General features: G+C 44.5%; 1 protein-coding gene across 1 annotated transcript in view; it reads right to left on the bottom strand.

The window, feature by feature from the left end:
• Positions 1-10,365: 10,365 nt before the first annotated feature.
• The window catches only part of LOC121868218 (non-classical arabinogalactan protein 31-like), a 47,236-nt gene continuing 37,495 nt past the window's right edge, over positions 10,366-20,106 (bottom strand). Inside the window, exon 5 of the mRNA XM_042368529.1 lies at positions 10,366-10,509. Within this exon, the coding sequence (XP_042224463.1) occupies positions 10,366-10,509 (144 nt within the window). The remainder of the gene's footprint in view (positions 10,510-20,106) is intronic.

Below are 20,106 nucleotides of genomic sequence, written 5' to 3'. Positions count from 1 at the left end.
TAATGGAAAAGAGGGGAGACAAGGGTCATAAAAATTGAAGATGGCCCCTTAAGGAAGTGAAGTAAGTGCCTGGTGAGGGGTGAGGGGAGAGGGAGAGAGAGAGAGAGAGAGAGAGAGGAAAGGAAAGAGAATGACATAAAGGAGAAAGGAAGGAAGGAAGGACATATATGGAAAACAGAGAGAAAGGGAGGTAGAAGAAAGGGGGGAGGGGAAAGACGAGAGAGATAACAAAGACTTTGGATAGATAGAGAGAGAAAGAGAGGTGAGGGGAAAAACAAGGAAATACAGAGATATCAAAGATGGAAGAGTGGAAACATGATAAGGGGAAAGAAGTGTGAGGGAAAGGAACACTCACAAGTTAAACAATGAGAAAGGAAGAAGAGGAAGGGGAGGAAAAAGTAAAGAGAGAGAGTGAGAGAGAGAGAGAGAGAGAGAAATCGAGGAGGAAAAGGAACGGTGGAGGATAAGAAGGAAGGAAGGAAGGAAGGAAGGAGATAGATAGATAGAGAGAGAGAGATAGAGAGAGAGAGAGAGAGAGAGAGAGAGAGAGAGAGAGAGAGAGAGAGAGAGAGAGAGAGAGAGAGAGAGAGAGAGGTATATTAGGAAGGATGATGGAAGGTGCGAATCGGAGATGGTAGATTGGACAGGTGTCGGGGAGGGCAGATGAGGTGATGACTGCTAACACGATGTGGGGTAAGTGATGCTGGTGGGAGAGAGGAGAGTGAGATAGCTCTCTCTCTCTCTCTCTCTCAATGTTCTGTGTGTGTGTGTGTGTGTGTGTGTGTGTGTGTGTGTGTGCGATGAGTCGTTCCTTCTTTAAGTCCAGTCCAGCTCTGTGTAACCTCTGACCTCCAACAGTCCATAGGTCAAGGTCAATCAAAGCCAAGTCATATGCCACTAATGATGACTGACTTTGACATTCTCTGGGGTGAAAGGTCACGCTCGGACAAGGATGAGACGTGACACTGATACCCTGACCTCCCGAGACTCCAAAGGTCACAGTCAATCAAAGAATAACACTGGCACTGACACCCTGACCTCCTGGATGTGACCCCTGATAATTTGTTTTCCTTCTGAGGTTTTAAAAGGTCTCTCCCTCTCTCTTCTCTCCGCCCTTCACTCCTTCCCTCTTGCACTCTCTATCCGCCCCTTCATTCCCTCCCTCCTACTCCCCCCATTCCCTACCTCCCCTCCCCTTCTCTCCCCTTCCACCCCCTCCTTCTCTCCCCCTTCGTTCCCTCTCTCATTCAATCCCTCTCTTCTCCTCCCACCTCCCTCCTCCCTTCACACCCCTCCCTTAAACCAAACCGAGACGTAACCCACCCCCCACCCCCCACCCCCCCACCTCCCCTCATCACATTACACCAGTACTAACCTTACCAGGAATCAACAAAGACCATCCCCTCCATTACCGGGGCGGGAACAAACAGCCACAAGACCTCACAGTGAATGGATTAACTCAACGATTTTCTATCTATCCGTTTATCGCCCGCCCGTCACCTTACCAACCACCTATTAACCTATTGGACTGTGGTGGTAACTAGGCGATGGAGCCGATCACCTCAAGATGATTATATAACCCGCCAGGTTGTTTCATTCTTTGATTAAATAAACTTTATATTATCAGGGTGGGGGGCGGGGTGGGTTAGGTTAGGTTAGATTAGGTTAAGTTATGTTAGGTTAGGTTATGTTAAATTAGGTTAGGTTAGGTTAGGTTAGGTAAGTTAAGGTATGATTTAGTTAGGTAAGGTAAGTTAAGGTAAGGTGAGGTAAGGTAACATAAGCTAGGGTGTCTAATCTTCAGGTAATCCCAGAGAGAACAGACCTAACTCTCACCACTCCACCTCCAAGTGTCCTCCTCCTGATTGGTTTAACCTCTTTCACTAATTAACTCAAAGTGTAAGTTATTTTTGCCCTCACCGTCACGGGTATAAACAAACGATGGGCTATACTGACTCCCGACTTATTGTTTACAGTTGTTGGTTTACCTGTGCTGTCTGTGTACATTATTTGACGTTTTTATTGAATATCTATCTATTTACCTATCTATCTATCTATCTATCTATCTATCTATCTATCTATCTATCTATCTATCTATCTATCTCTCTATCTATCTATTTATCTATCTATCTATCTGTCTATCTACATCATCATCTACATCATCCACTTAACAGCTAATTAGGACATTTAATGGACACCAAACAATGTCTTTTTTTTCCCTCACTTTCTTTTCTTATATAAGTCACGACAACACTATAGCCCCCCCCCCCTTACACATCCGAGCCATTTATCTTCATCAGGTGTTGTTTACAGGGGGGTGTAAATGTCCCTTTGTACCTGCTTACCTGGCACACCTGAAATCCATAAAATCCCCCTCGGGCATCACTCTCTCTCTCTCTCTCTCTCTCTCACTTACCTCCCTCTCACTTATCTCCCCTCACTAGTTTCTGTCACTTACCCTCACCACCACCTACCCTTACCTCCTTCCCTCATTTACCCCTCACCTCCTCCACCTACTCTTACCTTCTTCCCCCCCACATTCCCCCACCACTTGAGAGACAGACAGACAGACAGACAGAGATACAGAGATACAGACAGACAGACAGACAGAGATACAGACAGACAGACAGATAATTATAGGAAAATGTCTCTTCATTAGGCAGCCAACTACGATAAAAACAAACAATAACATAAGGATCAGAGAACACAAGTGAGAACGCGGCCGTGAAGAGAGAGAGAGAGAGAGAGAGAGAGAGAGAGAGATATTGGGGGTTAGGCGGCAACTGGGGGAGGTGTGAGGCAGCCATCAGGAAGCAGCCAGAGCGAGAGATCCCAGTAGTCTGTACTCGTCGACAAAACCCAATATTTGAGGTTGGCGAAAATGAGAGAGTTAGTCATGATCACGGAGCACCTCTGGCACATTTTCCCACAGCTCTCAGGTGCTCAATGGAAAGTGGAATTATCTATGAATATTACACGAGGGACGACGCAGATCACGGTGTCCGATGGATAGAAAAATGCATTTATCATGTCTTCTGCGCCGGCGGGAATTATGTAAAAGTTTTCTCCAGTGGGTCTGCTCCCATTGGCGTGATTTATGTGTTTTATCAGCCCGTGACTAGGTGTTATTTTAACGTCACTTCTGCTGTAGGAATCAACTCATCTTTACAAGAATTGATTCATGTTTTGTTTACAGTAACGACGGATTGGGGGGAGGTAGACGTGACCTTCTGAACGGTGATATAACAAGACCATTGACCTATATTCAAGCCTACACCTTCCCTACCCAGTCCTCCATAGATAACAGAGATAAAGATACACGAGATACCTTGTGTAATAGGAGGTGGGCATATACGACCTAATACACCAAACACTTATACCTTACAGATGAAGACGTGAGAGGGACTTAGAGGGATCAGGAGTGGCCTACACACCTTTTTTTTCCTCACTAATGAAGACACATGAAGAAAGCATCCACTTGTATCATGGAAGCAGAAATAGTGGCGTCAAAGCTGTCCTATGAGGAGGATGGCGTTGGCTGAATTCGCACTGAGGGGAGATAAATATTACCACACGTGCCTTTTAGAACCTGAACCTAGAGTGTTTACCTATCGAACCACCCCTCGAGCACCCCCTCCTACCACCCCTCGAGCACCCCCTCCTACCACCCCTCGAGCACCCCCTCCTACCACCCCTTGATCACCCCCTCATACCAACCCTCCAAGCACCCTCCTACCACCCCTCGAGCACCCTTCCTACACCCCTCGAGCACCCCTCCTACCACCCTCGAGCACCCCTTCCTACCACCCTCGAGCACCCCTTCCTACCACCCCTCAAGCACCCCCTCCTTACCACCCTCAGAACACCCTTCCTACTACCCCTCGAGCACCTCCTACCACACCTCAGGCACCCCTTCCTACCACCCCTCGAGCACCCCTCCTACCACCCCTTGATCACCCCTACAACCACCCTCTAACCCCTCCTACCACCACCTCCAGGCCCCTCCTGCTACCTCTCAAACCCTCTCCCTACCCATCAATCCCCTCCCCCCCCCCACTCCACCAAAGAGACACTTACTTAGATTTGATAAATTTCGTCCTTCTTCCTCGTGAGTCAACAGATGTGTGGAAATGGTTCACTCTTGACTGATGTAAACACTGAAATAACAACCTAGCGCACCCCCACACACAAACACAAAAAGAAGAAGACAGGCCTTTGGACATGACAACCTAAAAACATGATGCATCCTTGACATGACAACCAAGAACATGATGAATCTTTAACATGACACACGACGGGGTTTTGTACTTGCCATATTAAATAACAGAATTTGCTTCCACCATGACTGAGCTCCCGTCTCCTGGATGAGAGAGCAAGAGAGAGAGAGAGAGAGAGAGAGAGAGAGAGAGAGAGAGAGAGAGAGAGAGAGAGAGAGACTGTAGTTCTGTGGCATCCCCTTTTGTTCTACACTATTATTGATGTCATCGAATATTCTGAAACTATTGGAGGAGGAGGACGAGGATATATGAAGAGCATCGATCACCCAAGTGCTTATGATCCCTTATATAGGGGTTTCACCTACCCAGATTCACACTGACTCTCCCCTGATACAAGGAACAACCTACCCTAACCTAACCTACCCTAACCTAACCTACCCTAACCTAACCTAAACACTACCACCCTTCCCGGCCCATTCATTTACAACAAGAACCAACATAAACAGAAACAACAACAACAACGACAACAACAACAAACAATGACAGGAGAGTAGAAGCAGTAACTAAAGGGAATGAGAGAGAATATGGAAACAGGACAAGCGTAGAGATAAATATATGAGGAACGGAAGAAAGAGTGATAAAGTTAAGTGGGTGCGGAAGGAGGCGATGAGAGGGGGAAGCGACAACACTGAGATACTGTTGAGGGAGGGAGGGAGAAAGAGGGAGAAAGACAGACAGACGCACAGACAGACAGACAGACAGACAGACACACACACACACACACACACACACACACACACACACACACACACACAAACAGACAGAAAGACAGACAGACAGACACCAGACAGACAGACACACACAGACACTCATCACAACTGGCACTACTTCAGAACCCCACTATAATTACAAGCCGTTTCAATGGGTGGCAAAGTGGTTAGATCCTCAACATGTCCTACTGACCAAACGTTCAATCCCACACTATACTTTTACCTGTTCCCCCTTTGCATAGCTGTGGTTCACGTGACAAAGTAGATAAAACTCGAACCATGGTGGAGGAGGAGGTGTCGAGTGTAGCAGTATTGGTGAAGAATCTCAACTTAACCTGGAATTACTGGTGGGAGGTTTGGTCAAGAGGATTCCATTTGGTGAGATTTTTTTTTTTCGTGTGTGTGTGTGTGTATTTTCGAGGCAGGGACTATTTCTTAATACCCACCACTACCATCAGCACTACTACCGGGACTACAAGTAATAAATAAATCGACCGTGGCTTTGGGGTGGGGTGGGGTGGGGTGGGGTGGGGTGGGGTCCTCCTACACACAAGAGAGGTAGCAGTGTTAGTATTGATAGCCATGATAGTGAAGACGAAGATGATAATAATAATGATAGTCACCTTCGTCACCACCATCATTACCATCATCGTCACCACCACCACCACCACCACCACTATCGTCATCATCATCGTCGGCGTCCCCAGCAGGAGCAGCCGCCGCCAGTGAAGGTCTTTTGTCCCGGGAGTAACTTAAAGCCCTGCTATATCGCCAGACAGAAAACGCCGCTGAAATTTGATCTGCCCATCGGTGATATTTGTGGGTTAACAAATCACCCGAGTATTCAATGGGTGTATTGAAGATAGACATAGACAAGGTGTGGTGGGTGTGGGTGGAGGGTGGGGTGGTGGAGAGGGGTTGATGGGGAGGAAGGAAGGTAGAGAGAGAGAAGAGATGGGAGGGAAGAGGAGGAGGAGGGAGAGGAGGGGAGGGGAGTAGAGGGGTAGAAAAGATGGAGAGAGAGGTTGAAGGGGAAGAAAGAAGACAAAGAGAGAGAGATAAAGAGAGAGACAGAGACAGAGAGAGAATAATAAGAGGAGGAGGGAAAGAAAGCATGGAAGGGCAGAAGGGAGAGGAGGGAGGAGAGGGGAGAGAGCAGAGAGGAGAAAAGGGGGGGAGAGGAGAAAGATGAAATGTGGGAAAATGGGATAAATAAACCTTATGTCATGGGGGAGATAAGGACCACTATGCTATACTTAACGTGATCTATCCTCCCCTCTCCCCCTCACCCACCTCACTCCCCCCCTCCTCTCTCAGCTATTCAATCAGGATTATCACGACTATTCTCCCTCAATATATAAATAAATTCTTTCTCACTTTCTTTCTCTCTTCCCTCGTTCGTTACAGCTATCTTTCCACTTCATATTTTACCTCGCTTTTCCTTCCTTATTTATTGTTGTTGTTTTTTCTCTTCTTTTTCATAACAACGATGTGTTTAAAGGTTAGGTTAGGTTAGGTTAGGTTAGGTTAGGTAAGGTTAGGTTAGGTTAGGAACTAAGGGGGAGGAGGGGTGAGGAACTGGGGGGGGAGAGAGGAGGGGTGAGGCACTGGGGGGGGAGAGAGGAGGGGTGAGGAACTCTGAGTTATCGTGGCTGTTCTCGTAGTCTACTCCCAGGTGAAGGTTTACACAGGTGTAGTTTGGGTGTCGTCATGGCAACGCCCCTCCCCCCTCCCCCCTCTCCTCTGTGTTTACCCGCCAATCATTGATATATACTGGCCACTTAGAGAGAGATTAGTCAACTCGCCATTCACAGAGCTTGATTTATTGAACACTCAGGGAGCTTAACCTACTGGCCACTCATACAGCTTGACTTTCTGGCCATTCGGAGAACTTGACTTTGGCCATTCAGAGCTTAACTTGCTGGCCACTCAAAACTCGACTCCTTGGCCAATAAGAGAGTTTGACTTGCTGGCCACTCAAAACTCAACTCATTGGCCACTAAGAGAACTTGACCCTTTGGCCATCAAGACTTACTGGCCACTCAAAGAGCTTAACCAACAGGCCAGAGACGAGCATATATGAGTCAACCCGCCCCTCTATGTTCACAAGAGAGCCTGAGATTGGTTAGGTTAGGTTAGGGTATTTTGTATAAATAATTCAGACTAACACACTAATACACACAGAAAATTGGGAACCATTCTAAATCACCTTTGATGTTGTTGAAGGTCATAGGTCATAGGTCAAGGTCAATATTCTTCATGGGTATCCGTACGTGGGTTTGTGTCCTGGTAGTTGTTAAGTCTCGTCATTATCATGTTTATTGGACAGTTAGGCTTCTGATAATTCCCTGTTACCTTAGTCTCCTGTTATCTTCTTCTTCTTCTTTTTCTTCTTCTTCTTCTTCTTCTTCTTCTTCTTCTTCTTCTTTCGTAATGCTTCGTTCTTCCTCTCCTCACTACCTAACCTAGCATTACCCATTACCTTCCCCCCTCTCCTACCCACCCCGTTCCCACCTCAACTACTAAATCCCCCTCCCCTTGACCTTCCCCCTTCCTACCTCAACCTCTAACACCCCCCTCCCCCTTCATCCCCTACCATCCCCCTCACTCCCCAGTGTTGTTTACATGGCTCAACACCCACCTGCAATAGTCGGCGGCGGAGGAGGAAGAGAATCTCGCCCCCTTCATCCGCCCCTTCCACCGCCCTCCTTCCTCCTTCTCCCATCCCCTGCTCCCTGTACCCCTCATCCACCCCCCTGACCCCATCCCCTCTGCCCCCATGAACCCCTCTCCCCATCACCCCCCATCGTGAAACATCGGTCCTGATAACACACTTAATGGGAAAATGCCTGAAATATAAGCGAGCAAGATGGTGCCAGGGTTGATGATGGCCTGCAGGTCCTGTGGGTCTGATACTCCCCCTCCCTCCTGGGGCGGCTGGGGGTGGGGGAGGGAGGATGGAGGGAGAGAGGGAGGGAGGGAGGGAGGGAAAGAGAGAGAGAGAGAGAGAGAGAGAGAGAGAGAGAGAGAGAGAGAGAGAGAGAGAGAGAGAGAGAGAGAGAGGAAAATAACGATGGAAGAGTTAAAAATAATCCCAAAGAAATCCTGAATATATCCTTTCGTTATCCCTGATAGTATCAAAGGGAGGGAGTAAACACACACACACACACATACACACACACACACACGGCTTCCATCCCCCTCCCACACCCAAAAGTAAACAAGAAACAAGAATAATTATCGGTCTCTCTCCTCCCCCCACCGTCTCGTCACAGGATAATCACCATTCCAGCTGGCGATCACCACAGGGGCGACGTACCGTTTGAAGTCTCCTGTTTAGTTAAAAAATACTCAGAGTCTAAATGATCATAGAGGCTCCAACTGAACGAAATCGATACAATTTCTCTAGTTTCCTATAGGTGGGGGGGAGGGGGGAGGAGGGACTCTGTGTTTGTGTGTGTGTGTGTAATAATAAATAATAATAATAATAATAATTAACGGTTTATTGAAAGAGCTTGGCAGCCAGAAGGCTGAAAATATACAGTTACATATTTGGGGAATGGGTTACGAATTACAAATAGTATACAAGTAACATAAGTGACACAAATAAGACATATAATAACTAGATGGGGAAAAGCTCAAACAAACACACACACACACACACACACACACACACACACAGACATACAAATTTACCTCACCCTTATCTGTCTGTCTGTGTATCTGTGTGTCTGTGAGAGTTTGCCCGCCATTAACACATGACAGCGTTGCACTAGTAAGCTTGAATCACCTATATATATATATATATATATATATATATATATATATATATATATATATATATATATATATATATATATATATATATATATATATATATATATATATATATATATTTCTTCTTCTTTTTCTTCTTCTTCTTCTTCTTCTTCTTCTTCTTCTATGCACTTCCTCTGGGTTTTCTTTCGCTGTCGTTCTCCTCCTACATTCTTGTTTCCTCTTCCTCTTTTTTATTCCTATTCCTGTTCTTCTTCCTCCTTACTTCCTTAAATTTCTCCTCTTCCTCCTCCTACTCCATCTCTCTTTTTTATTTCTCTTCCACTCTATTCATTTCTCCTCTTCCTCTTTTCTATTCTTCCTCCTCCTTTCTTCTCATTCCTCCTCCTCCTCCATTTCCTTTTCTCTACTCCTCCTCCTCTTCCTTTTTTTTACATTCCTCCTCCTCCTTATTTTTCCTCCTCCTCTTTTTTATCGTGTTCTCTCTCCTCCTCCTCCTCCTCCTCCTCCTCCTCCTCTCCTACGTCTTAGGTATAGGAGAGAGAGGGAAGAGAGAGGGGGGAGAGTGGGGGGGGGAGGGGGCGGGCATGATCGTTAAGACGGTATAAATAACCAGTTAAATATCCCTGATTTCCGCTCTTCTTATCTCCTCCGCTACGCCCCATTGGTCTAGATGTATCGACGGAGTAAACCCGGCAGGAGACACGAGACAGAATCCAACCCTACCGACGCCACTACCGACGAACCGACCAAACCCACCGTACCGACCGACCGACCAAACCCCAGGACCCCGACAAACCCCACTGTGGGAAACGGTTTTCAAATCGGGGAAAACAGCATTGAAGGTCAAAAAAAAAAATTATAATCGGTTCAGGATGGGAGATAAATTCCAACCCGACTGACTAGACTAGAGGATTTAAACCCCTATGGAAAGAGATCAAGATGGGAAAGAGAATTGAACACCTTATGGGATTGGTTCAAGGAAGGAAAAGGCATTGAGAACCTTATAGAACCGGTAGGAGATACGGGATGGACTAAACTTTATGGGAAATGGTTCAAAGCCAGGGTAGATTAGGTTAGGTTAGATTAGGTTAGGTTAGGTTAGGTTAGATTAGGTTAGGTTAGGTTAGGTTAGATTAGGTTATGAGACAGAACACAAACCTCACTCCCTCAGGAATTTAAAAACACTCAGCGAAATCGGATTGAGACAAGACAGAAGAATAAATAATAAATAAAAATAAATATTAAATCGGCTGGACACAAGAGACAGAACCCAAATCCTTCTCTGAAATCGGATCGAGCAGGAAGACAAAATCCAAAAAAAAAAAAAAACTGCAGACATTAAGGCAAAAATTAATTAAAAAAAAATAACCCCAAGGAGAAATTTTACCTCAATCAGAGAATAATTAACGGCGTATGTAACTAAGTCTTTCAACTACGACACAAAAAACTACGACAAACAAAACTACATCATCTCCGACACACAACGATGGCGGTCTAAATTATAACGAGATATAACCCAGCAGATTGCAAACATAAACAACAGGGCTTATCTTGTTCCTCAGTTATGGCGGATAAATTAACCTGAGACCCTACCCTAACTAAACACATCCCCGTATCTCTGGTATCTCCCGTATCTCTGGTATCTCTCGTATCTCCCGTATCTCTCGTATCTCCCGTATCTCTCGTATCTCCCGTATCTCTCGTATCTCTGGTATCTCTCGTATCTCTGGCATGTCTCGTATCTGAAGTTAAGAGCCTTCGTAAATCGAGAGCCGTGACTTAAAGGTATGTGGATGTGGTAGGCGATGCGCACTTGTTTTATGAGTGCCTATACGTCAGCGGAACGAGCTTGTATTTAAATATACCTCCGGGCTGTACGTTGTAATGGGATTTAAAGGAATATTTCACTGACTTCCTTTCAACGAGAGATTAAGAGAGGAAAAAATATGAAGAGGGAGAACTGACGACTCTTGATGACAGAAATGGTGGTGGTTGATGTGTTGTGGTGTGTGGTGGTGGTGTGTGGTGGTGGTGTGTGGTGGTGTGTTGTGGTGTGTGGTGGTGGTGTGTGGTGGTATGTTGTGGTTGGTGCGTGGTGGTATGTGGTGGTGGTGTGTGGTGGTATGTTGTGGTTGGTGCGTTGGTGTGTTGTATGGTGGTGGTGTGTGGTGGTATGTTGTGGTGCATGTGTGTGGTGGTGGTGGTGATGTGTGGTGGTGTGTTGTGGTGTGTGGTGGTGGTGTGTTGTGGTGTGTGGTGGTGGTGTGTGGTGGTGGTGTGTGGTGGTGTGTTGTGGTGTGTGGTGGTGTGGTGGTGGTGTGTGGTGGTGTGTGGTGGTGTGTGGTCTCGTGGAATTCTATAGTTAAAATGGTCTCAGATGTGTAAATTATAGGCAAACACACACACACACACACACACACACACACACACACATCGTTGTATTTTCCCTGTCGACTTATGCACGACAGGTATAGTGTAAAGACCTTGATGACAGATGACAGACAGACAGACAGACACACAGACAGACAAACACACAGACAGACAGACAGACAGACAAACACACAGACAGACAGACACACAGACAGACAGACAGACAGACAGACAGGCAGACAGACAGAAACACAACTCTGGCTCTACTACAAATAAAAAAAATCCAACACACATCTTTCCGCTAATATTTACCCAACAAATAAATTTCTCTATTTTTTTTTAATTATCAATACTATGTTACAACAGCTCGTATGTTTTAACACTAATCTAGACCCTTGTGCTAATGCATTATGTTTAAACAACTCTGTCAGCTAATGGTGCAGTGAGTGTTCCGGGGGCTGCTTTTATCTAGTTGGTGTTAAGAGGATAGAGCATGAGGAGTTTAGATAGATAAATAGATAGATAGATTGATAGATAGATAGACAGGAGACAGATATAGAGAGAAAAAGAGAGATTAACAGGAGACAGAGAAAGAAATAGATAACACAAGACATACAAACAGACAGACAGATCTAAAAACACCATACAAATAGACCCGAATGGAAGGAATTACCAGCTGACCTCTCTTGACCTGACCTGAACTAAGTTGACCTCCCTCTCACTCGGTCTAACACACTACTGTACTCGGCGTCAGTGGAAAAAAATTGTCTGGGGAAAAAAAGTAAAAGTCTCAACGGAGCAAAAGTTGACGAAAGAATTTGGTGAAAAGTTTGAGGAAAGAATTCTGGGAAGGATGTGTTTTTTTTTTCTTCCCCAAACACATTTTAAGGTGTTTTTTTTTCTGCCGCTGTAATACACACACACACACACACACACACACACACACACACACACACACACACACACATACACACACACATACATACATACACACAGGGACACATTCACACACATACAGAAACAGAGACATTCATTGACACACACACACACACACACACACATATCTCCCCCCACAAAACATATCATTACTAAACGCCAAAGGCTCTAAAAAAAAAGTTTAGAGTCGTTTTGCTGCGGAATACTTTTAGTCTACAAATGGAAAAAGTTAAAAAAGTTTGAGGACAAAATTTGGGGAAGAATATAGTAGCAGGGGAAATATAGTTTGAAAGTCTATATAACTATTTTTTTATGTAATTTTGCTGGGGTGGGAGGAGTATTTTTTGGGGTCTTTAAATAGAAAGGTTTAGACAAAAGTTTGAGAAGAAAATATTAATAGGAAATATAATTTGAAGGTCAGTGTGGTTAATTTGCTTTATGGTGGAATATTATTAAATGGGAAAAAAATATATAAACTCAAAATATAATAGAGGGAAAAAAGTTCAAAGTATACCAGAGGGGAGAAAAAATCATACCGGAGGAAAGTAAACAAAAAGTTTATAAAAAGTTTGAGGAAATACTTAAGAAATGACGTTTTACCTGGACAAGCATCACACAAAAATATGAAAAGTTTTAAAAGTAACAACACAGCTTCCACAATTAACATAAAAGGCCTAAAAAAGTAAACTCACATTATGTAACATTTTAAATAGTTTTCTTATGTGAAATTCTCAACCGTGGAGCTAATTTACTATACTTTCATAGGCCTACAAGCTAAATAGGAGTTAGGCCTACATAGTGCGGGGGGCTAATATTCTGCATCTGTTTGAGTACTTGTGCTTAGTGACGGAGTTAGACCTTAGCTGTGTAATAAAAGTAAAAAGAAGTACTTGTCTACAATCTACATCACCCAATAACACACTTGTATTCTTGAAGGAAAGTTAAACGTATGTCTGTGTGTGTGTGTGTGTGTGTGTGTGTGTGTGTGTGTGTGTGTGTGTGTGTGTGTGTGCGTGTGTGTGTGTGTGTGTCCTAGAATATCATAATTCTGATAAGCTGGGAGTTGGTCGCGTTGGCTATATAATGAGAACGCCCGCAGACATGCACACATATGCTAAATTAAATTCACCCAAAAAATAATGGGAAAAAAGGGGAATATATATATATATATATATATATATATATATATATATATATATATATATATATATATATATATATATATATATATATATATATATATAATATATATATATATATATATATTCAGGAGAATACAGTAATAAGATACCGTTTATCTCTGTGTGATAAACACGACAAACACTGAAGGTAACTTGACAGACATACAAAATACACAAAATACAGCATCTGTTTACATAAATTACAGGTATTGGGTAATATAAACCACCATTACAGAGACGGGGTGGAAACTGGGACACTTGTTTCACCATAATGACCAAGACTGTAAACACACGGGATAATAGAGAGACGCCGCAACACTACACATGCTCAGGTGACGCCATGATGCATGATTCTCCTCACCGACAGACGGCACTGCTGCTCCACACAAACTCAGTAAATGTTGTATGGAAATATTGATGTTGGATGTTCCCCAAGGTGGTGGTGGGAGTCTGGCTACCACCATCACGGTGTTTCTATCTATCTATCTATCTATCTATCTACAGTATAGAGAAAGCGAGAAGATAAAGAGACAGACAGACAGACAGACACACCAGGACACCTACACAGACAGGTAAGGCATCGTCCAAACGGGCCCGTAGGCGGCGGCGCTACACCAAGTGAGAGTATTATTGTGTTGGTGGAACGAGGCATCACAAGCTCCCGGAGGCCATACTGTGACCTCCCACTACTGACAACACACATATGTACACGACATACATATATACACGACATACATATATACGGGTTATGTTCTTGATGTTAACTCGGAATACATCACCTTTAAAGAGAGAGTCAGTTCAGGGTCACATTATATTAAGGTAAAAGTATAGAGTAATTACTGAAGTTCGAAAATAAATACATAAAAAATATATATATATATATATATATATATATATATATATATATATATATATATATATATATATATATTATCATTGAGGATTATATAATTTCTGATATATAATTACAGTTAAAATATTATCCAGATCTTAAATGTTTCCTTACAGTAGATACAAAATACGAGAGCCTTACTGTATTGAAATGACTGTATTCAAAATCATAATACAGTACAGTTGACTAGTTGTTATATTTACTAATGGACAATATATACTGTACTACAACACACTGTAATCATTTTACATAGTTGATACAGAATCTAAAATACAGTTCACATTGTTGATAAGTTAGGTTGAGATACAGGTCATATTGTTGTTGTTGTTAAGTTAAAGGCGGTTACTGTTTAATATTTCAAGTACTATTCACTTTTATTAACTCCGGTGGTGAATGATTTTGTTTAGCGATACTGGAAAATGTGTACTCTCTCTCTCTCTCTCTCTCTCTCTCTCTCTCTCTCTCTCTCACACACACACACACACACACACACGACGCCTAATCCAGTACCCTCCATCTATTTAATTCAATAGAGGGCTACACCTATCAATCTACCCCATAATATCCTCTGTAATAAGCTTATTTTCCTGTGCATTTGTTTAGAGAAAATAAGCTAATGAGGGTTGTGCTGCCGGGTACGTTACTTCCCTGATAGACGCGTACGAGGTCTATAAAGACAGCCAGCAAGGGGTGGTGTGTGTAATAATGGTGGGGAGCGTACGGTAGTCCCCAGTGTTTCTAATCTGGTGGACACGCAGCTATAGCTCATAGGGGTGGGGGTCCAGGCCTCTCCTCACCCACGCAATGAAGGAGGGGGGAATGGGGGAGGTTGGGGATGGATAGAGGTGGTAGGGGATGGGGCTAATGAGGGTTGTGCTGCCGGGTACGTTACTTCCCTGATAGACGCGTACGAGGTCTATAAAGACAGCCAGCAAGGGGTGGTGTGTGTAATAATGGTGGGGAGCGTACGGTAGTCCCCAGTGTTTCTAATCTGGTGGACACGCAGCTATAGCTCATAGGGGTGGGGGTCCAGGCCTCTCCTCACCCACGCAATGAAGGAGGGGGGAATGGGGGAGGTTGGGGATGGATAGAGGTGGTAGGGGATGGAGAGAGGAGAAGGAGGTAATGCTGGAGATGACAGAGGATGCTGGGGATGATAGGGATATAGGGGATGGAGAAGGGCTGCGGGGGTGGGGACAGAGGATGGGGAGGTGTGATGTTCAAAGGAAAGTGGATGAAATTACTCACCTCATCTCCTCATTCCTCATCCCCCACCCCCACCTCATTCTCCCCTTCCCACACGCACATACAAGTGAAGGGGGGGAAATGAGCAGCGGGAAAGATTTTAAGCAAGAATCTCACATGAGAGGAAAAGAGGGGAAGGAGGGAGAGGTGAGGAGGAAGGAGGTAAATGTCACTGTTAAATAAGAAGAAGGGGAAAGGAGACGAAAAGCAGGCAGGAGGGGAGGAGGAGGAGGAGGGGAGGAGGAGGAGGAGGAGGAGGTGAGGAGGAGGAGGGAGGAGGAGGATGGAAGGAAGAGGAGGAGGAGCAGAGAAGGAAAGGAAGAAGGAGGAGGGAGGAGGAAAAGTGAAAGAAAGACAGGATGAGGAGGTGGAGGAGGGAAGAGGAGAGGAACGGGAAGGGCAGGAGGAGGAGCAGGCAATAAAGGAAGAGGAGAGAAGGAAGAGTACGAGGAAGGAAAAGGGAGGAGGAAGATTGAGAACAAGGAGGGAGGGAGGAAGGGGAGGTGAGGGGGAAGGAGACGACACAGCAGTTGTTAATTGGTCTTTGGGAGTCATGGCGGAGGAGCATCGAATGTCAAGGGCCACCTGACTCCCCTTTACAGGCTCCCAGTCATGCAGCAGGGAGCAGTGGGGGAGACAAGGGGAGAGGGAAGGGGAGGGAAGGAGGAGAGGGAGGGGAGGAGGGAAAGAGGGAGAGAGAGAGAGACAGAGAGAGAGAGTGTGTGTGTGTGTGTGAAGGAGAGGTGACACATTGACAGACAGACAAACAGACAGACAGGGAGAATGTGAGGAGGTATGAAGTATGTATAGTAACGACCCTGCCAGCTGCTCTCCCCTTCACACCTCTCAGCTGGTCCCCCCTCCACCACCACCCACCTGACGGAGGAAGAGACTCCTCCTCCTCCTCCTCCTCCTCTCTCAACATCCACACAACAAAGAAAGAAATTCCTTGCTCCATCTCCCCTCCTCCTCCTCCTCCTATTAGCATCCACATGACGAAGGAACACACACACACACACACACACACACACACACACACACACACACACACACACACACACACACACACCCTTATGTGGCTCTCCTCTCCTGTGTGTGTGTGTATATCGGGTTTCAGCTGTCACCCTTACACAAATAGTGGAACATTCTCTCTCTCTCTCTCTCTCTCTCTCTCTCTCTCTCTCTCAATACAAGTTAATACATGTTAGGTTCAGGTTACACATTAGTGCCGAGGCGTCGAGGTTAACAACCCTTGTGACCCCGAGGCGCTGTGTGTCAAGCCTCCTGTAGTGTGTGATGGCATTATCTCGGGGCATTTATCTGGAGCATTTTTTTAGGGGTGTAATTCATGAGAGATTGGAGCATATTTTTAGGATGTATTTATTGGGATACTGGAGCGTTTTTTAAGTGTTGGAGCATTTTTCAGGGTATGAATATTGGAGCATTTAAATCTTAAATAATTAATTACCACCACCACCACCTCACCACCACCACCACCACCACCATCACTGCCACAAATCCACCACCACCACCACCACCACCACTGCCACCACCACCACCACCAGCACCACCACCACCACCACCACCACCACCAAGTCATCTCAACTACACTGAAAGACCAATTGATTTTCAAATGTCTTTTACTCTTTTTGCCTTTTTTTCACCCGTCCGGACTCCAGGTAATTAAGACTTTTGTTTGGCAAAGCTCCACTGAAACTGAAATAGAGAGCCAAGATAAACACGATCCCGCTCACAAAATTTGAATAGTTGGTGGCAGAGGAGAGAGGGAGAAGGAGAGGGAGGGCGGGAGGGAGGGAAGGAGGGATGGAGGAAAGCAGAGGGGAGGGAGGAAGGGAGAGAGAGGGAAGGAAGGAGGGTTGGAGGGACGGTTGGAGAGACGACGAACGGATGGAGGAAGGCAGAGGGGATGAAGGGAGGGAGGGAACGAGGGAGAAGGGAGAAAAGAAGGTTGAAAAGGGGGGAGGGAGGTCAAACCCAATGTAAATAAGGCGCTTCTGGACGTTTACATGATCACTGACCTCCCAACGTACAAATTGATACCGATATTAACAACATCTTTATAACTATCTGATTGTGACCTCTGACCTACCATTGACCTCTGACCTCCCATAACCGTGTACTGACCATGACCTCTGACCTATCATGAGCGTGTACTGACCTACCATGATCGTGTACTGACCTACCATGACCGTCTACTTACGATGACCTCTGGACCTACCATGGCCGTGTACTGTCCATTGACCTCTGACCTACCATGGCCGTGTAGTGACCATTGACCTTGACCTCACATGGCCGTGAGTGACCAAGACCTCTGACCCCATGACCTGACCATTATGACCGTGACCTACCAAGTAGTCCTTGACCTTGACCGTAGTGACCTCTGACCTACTATGTGTGAAGTGACCCAGAGACCTACCTGACCTGGACCTACCATGGCCTGTGTACTGTCTATTGACCTCTGACCTACCATGGCCGTGTAGTGACCATTGACCTCTGACCTACCATGGCCGTGTAGTGACCAAGACCTCTTGACCTACCATGACCGTGTAGTGACCATTGACCTCTGACCTACCATGACTGTGTAGTGACCATCGACCTTTTGGCTCTGATATCAGGTGAGTTCATTTGAGAGTCTCCTTCCGGGTGTTTGTTGTGTTTTGTCCAAAGGTAATTGTTGAACTGATGTAAATAAACAGTAATATCCATTCCTTGTTGACCTCTGATCTTATCCCACACACACACACACACACACACACACACACACACACACACACACACACACACACACACACACACACACACACACACACGTGCGCGCAAATATATAATTGAAAAAAATATTTATATATCAAAATTTAGACATACATAAATACATACATACATACATACATACATACACACATGGTGGAATGAGGTATAATATTTGCAGGAGGTTATGCGTGGTTGAGGGGAAAACAAGGCACCGTCCAGAGAGTAGTTAAAGGTGTCATGTGACAGATTAGTGTCACGCCGCGGCACCAGCTGCACACACACCAGCTACATGTGACTGTACACTGCCACACCACAACCTAACTATCCTAACCCACCACCCTCCCGGTAACACTGTTGTTAATTCAAAGGTGACGTAACCATAATGTGTGTGTGTGTGTGTGTGTGTGTAATATTCATGTGATCTTAGAGCAGTGTATGACTATTACAGAGTGATGTAGAAATTGTTAGAGTCATGTTACAGTTTAAACAGTCATATACACGGGTTACAAAATCGCCATATGCTTGTGATAGCTCTAAAGGTCAACAGGAGATGAATATGTCAACAAACTCATTAATAGTTGTTCATTAAAAAACTCTTGTTACTGGCTTTTACGTTCTCAGATGACTGGTTTATTGTGTCACAGCTTAACACACACACACACACACACACTGGCTCCTACTACCACCTGAGATCCCTCGCCCGAGAATTGCTGTTCGACACCACAACCACATCCAGCCCATACGAGCACGAACTGATCGCTATAAGAACAGCCCAGTCCCAACCATTGTAAAAATTTTCAATAACTTGTACTAAACCAGTGTATTCACTCCCAGTAAATCCTACTTCTTGCACTGTCACTATGTTGAAATGCCCTGTAATTTGAGCTTCTCCCCACCTAGTTATTATATATCATATTTGCATCACTTATGTTACTTGTATATTATTTGTAAATCAAGAGACCCATTCCCCAATTATGTAACTGTATATTTTCAGCCTTCCGGCTGCTATGCTCTTTCAATAAACCGTTAATTATCATTATTATTATTATTATTATTACACACACACACACACACACACACACACACACACACACACACACACACACACACACGCACACACACGCGCGCGCAATCTAGAATCAGGAAGAATATTATAAAGTAACTCACCTAAATATGTGTTTCCGAGTCGTGTGTGTGTGCGTGTGCGTTTGGCATCTGTCTCTCTGAAATAATAACAAAAAAGAAATCATTATTAGGTTAGGTTAGGTTAGGTTAGGTTGTCAGTCGAGTATATTTATTATTGTCTATGTTCCTAAAGGCTGTAGTTCATGTAGTTTAGTGTTTTCTACAATAAATTCTCACCTACAATGAAGAAGAAGAAGAGGAGGAAGAAGAAGGAGAAGGAGGAAGAGGGGGAGGAAGAGGACGAGGAGTTGGAAGGGGGGAAAAAAACCACACTAAAATAAAAAGAACAAGACGAAAAAGAAGAAGAAAGAAATGAAGAAAACAACAACAGGATGAAAAGAAGAAAGGCAAAAGAAAACACAAACAACAACAACAACAAAGTGAAAGAATAACACGTCATTTCTACACACACACACAATAAAAAAAATACTAAAATAAATAAAAAAATCAATAAATAAACGCAAAAAAACACATGAAAAACAATCAAGACGCTCTTTCTCTTCCTTAATATAATATTCCACGAACACCTTTATATAACAAAACACTAGGACAAAGTTTGGGAGGAAATTTGTGCCTGTGCAATTTTCAGACATTGTTGCAAGCATAAAAGTAATCGGGAGACTTCAGTAATGACATTTAAATTACCTATTCTGACAGTTCGGTCTTGCGGACGGACGTACACTGCTGCCGCTCGCGAGTATTGTGTTGGGACGTCGACTTTGGATGACGGAAATTTTTCAGTTTTGTGTGTGTGTGTG

Source organism: Homarus americanus, unplaced genomic scaffold (assembly GCF_018991925.1).
Source record: "Homarus americanus isolate GMGI-L3 unplaced genomic scaffold, GMGI_Hamer_2.0 scaffold19318, whole genome shotgun sequence".
Classification (NCBI taxonomy): domain Eukaryota; kingdom Metazoa; phylum Arthropoda; class Malacostraca; order Decapoda; family Nephropidae; genus Homarus; species Homarus americanus.
Note: the sequence above shows the minus strand (reverse complement) of the source record. Positions and strands in the feature narration are given on the sequence as shown.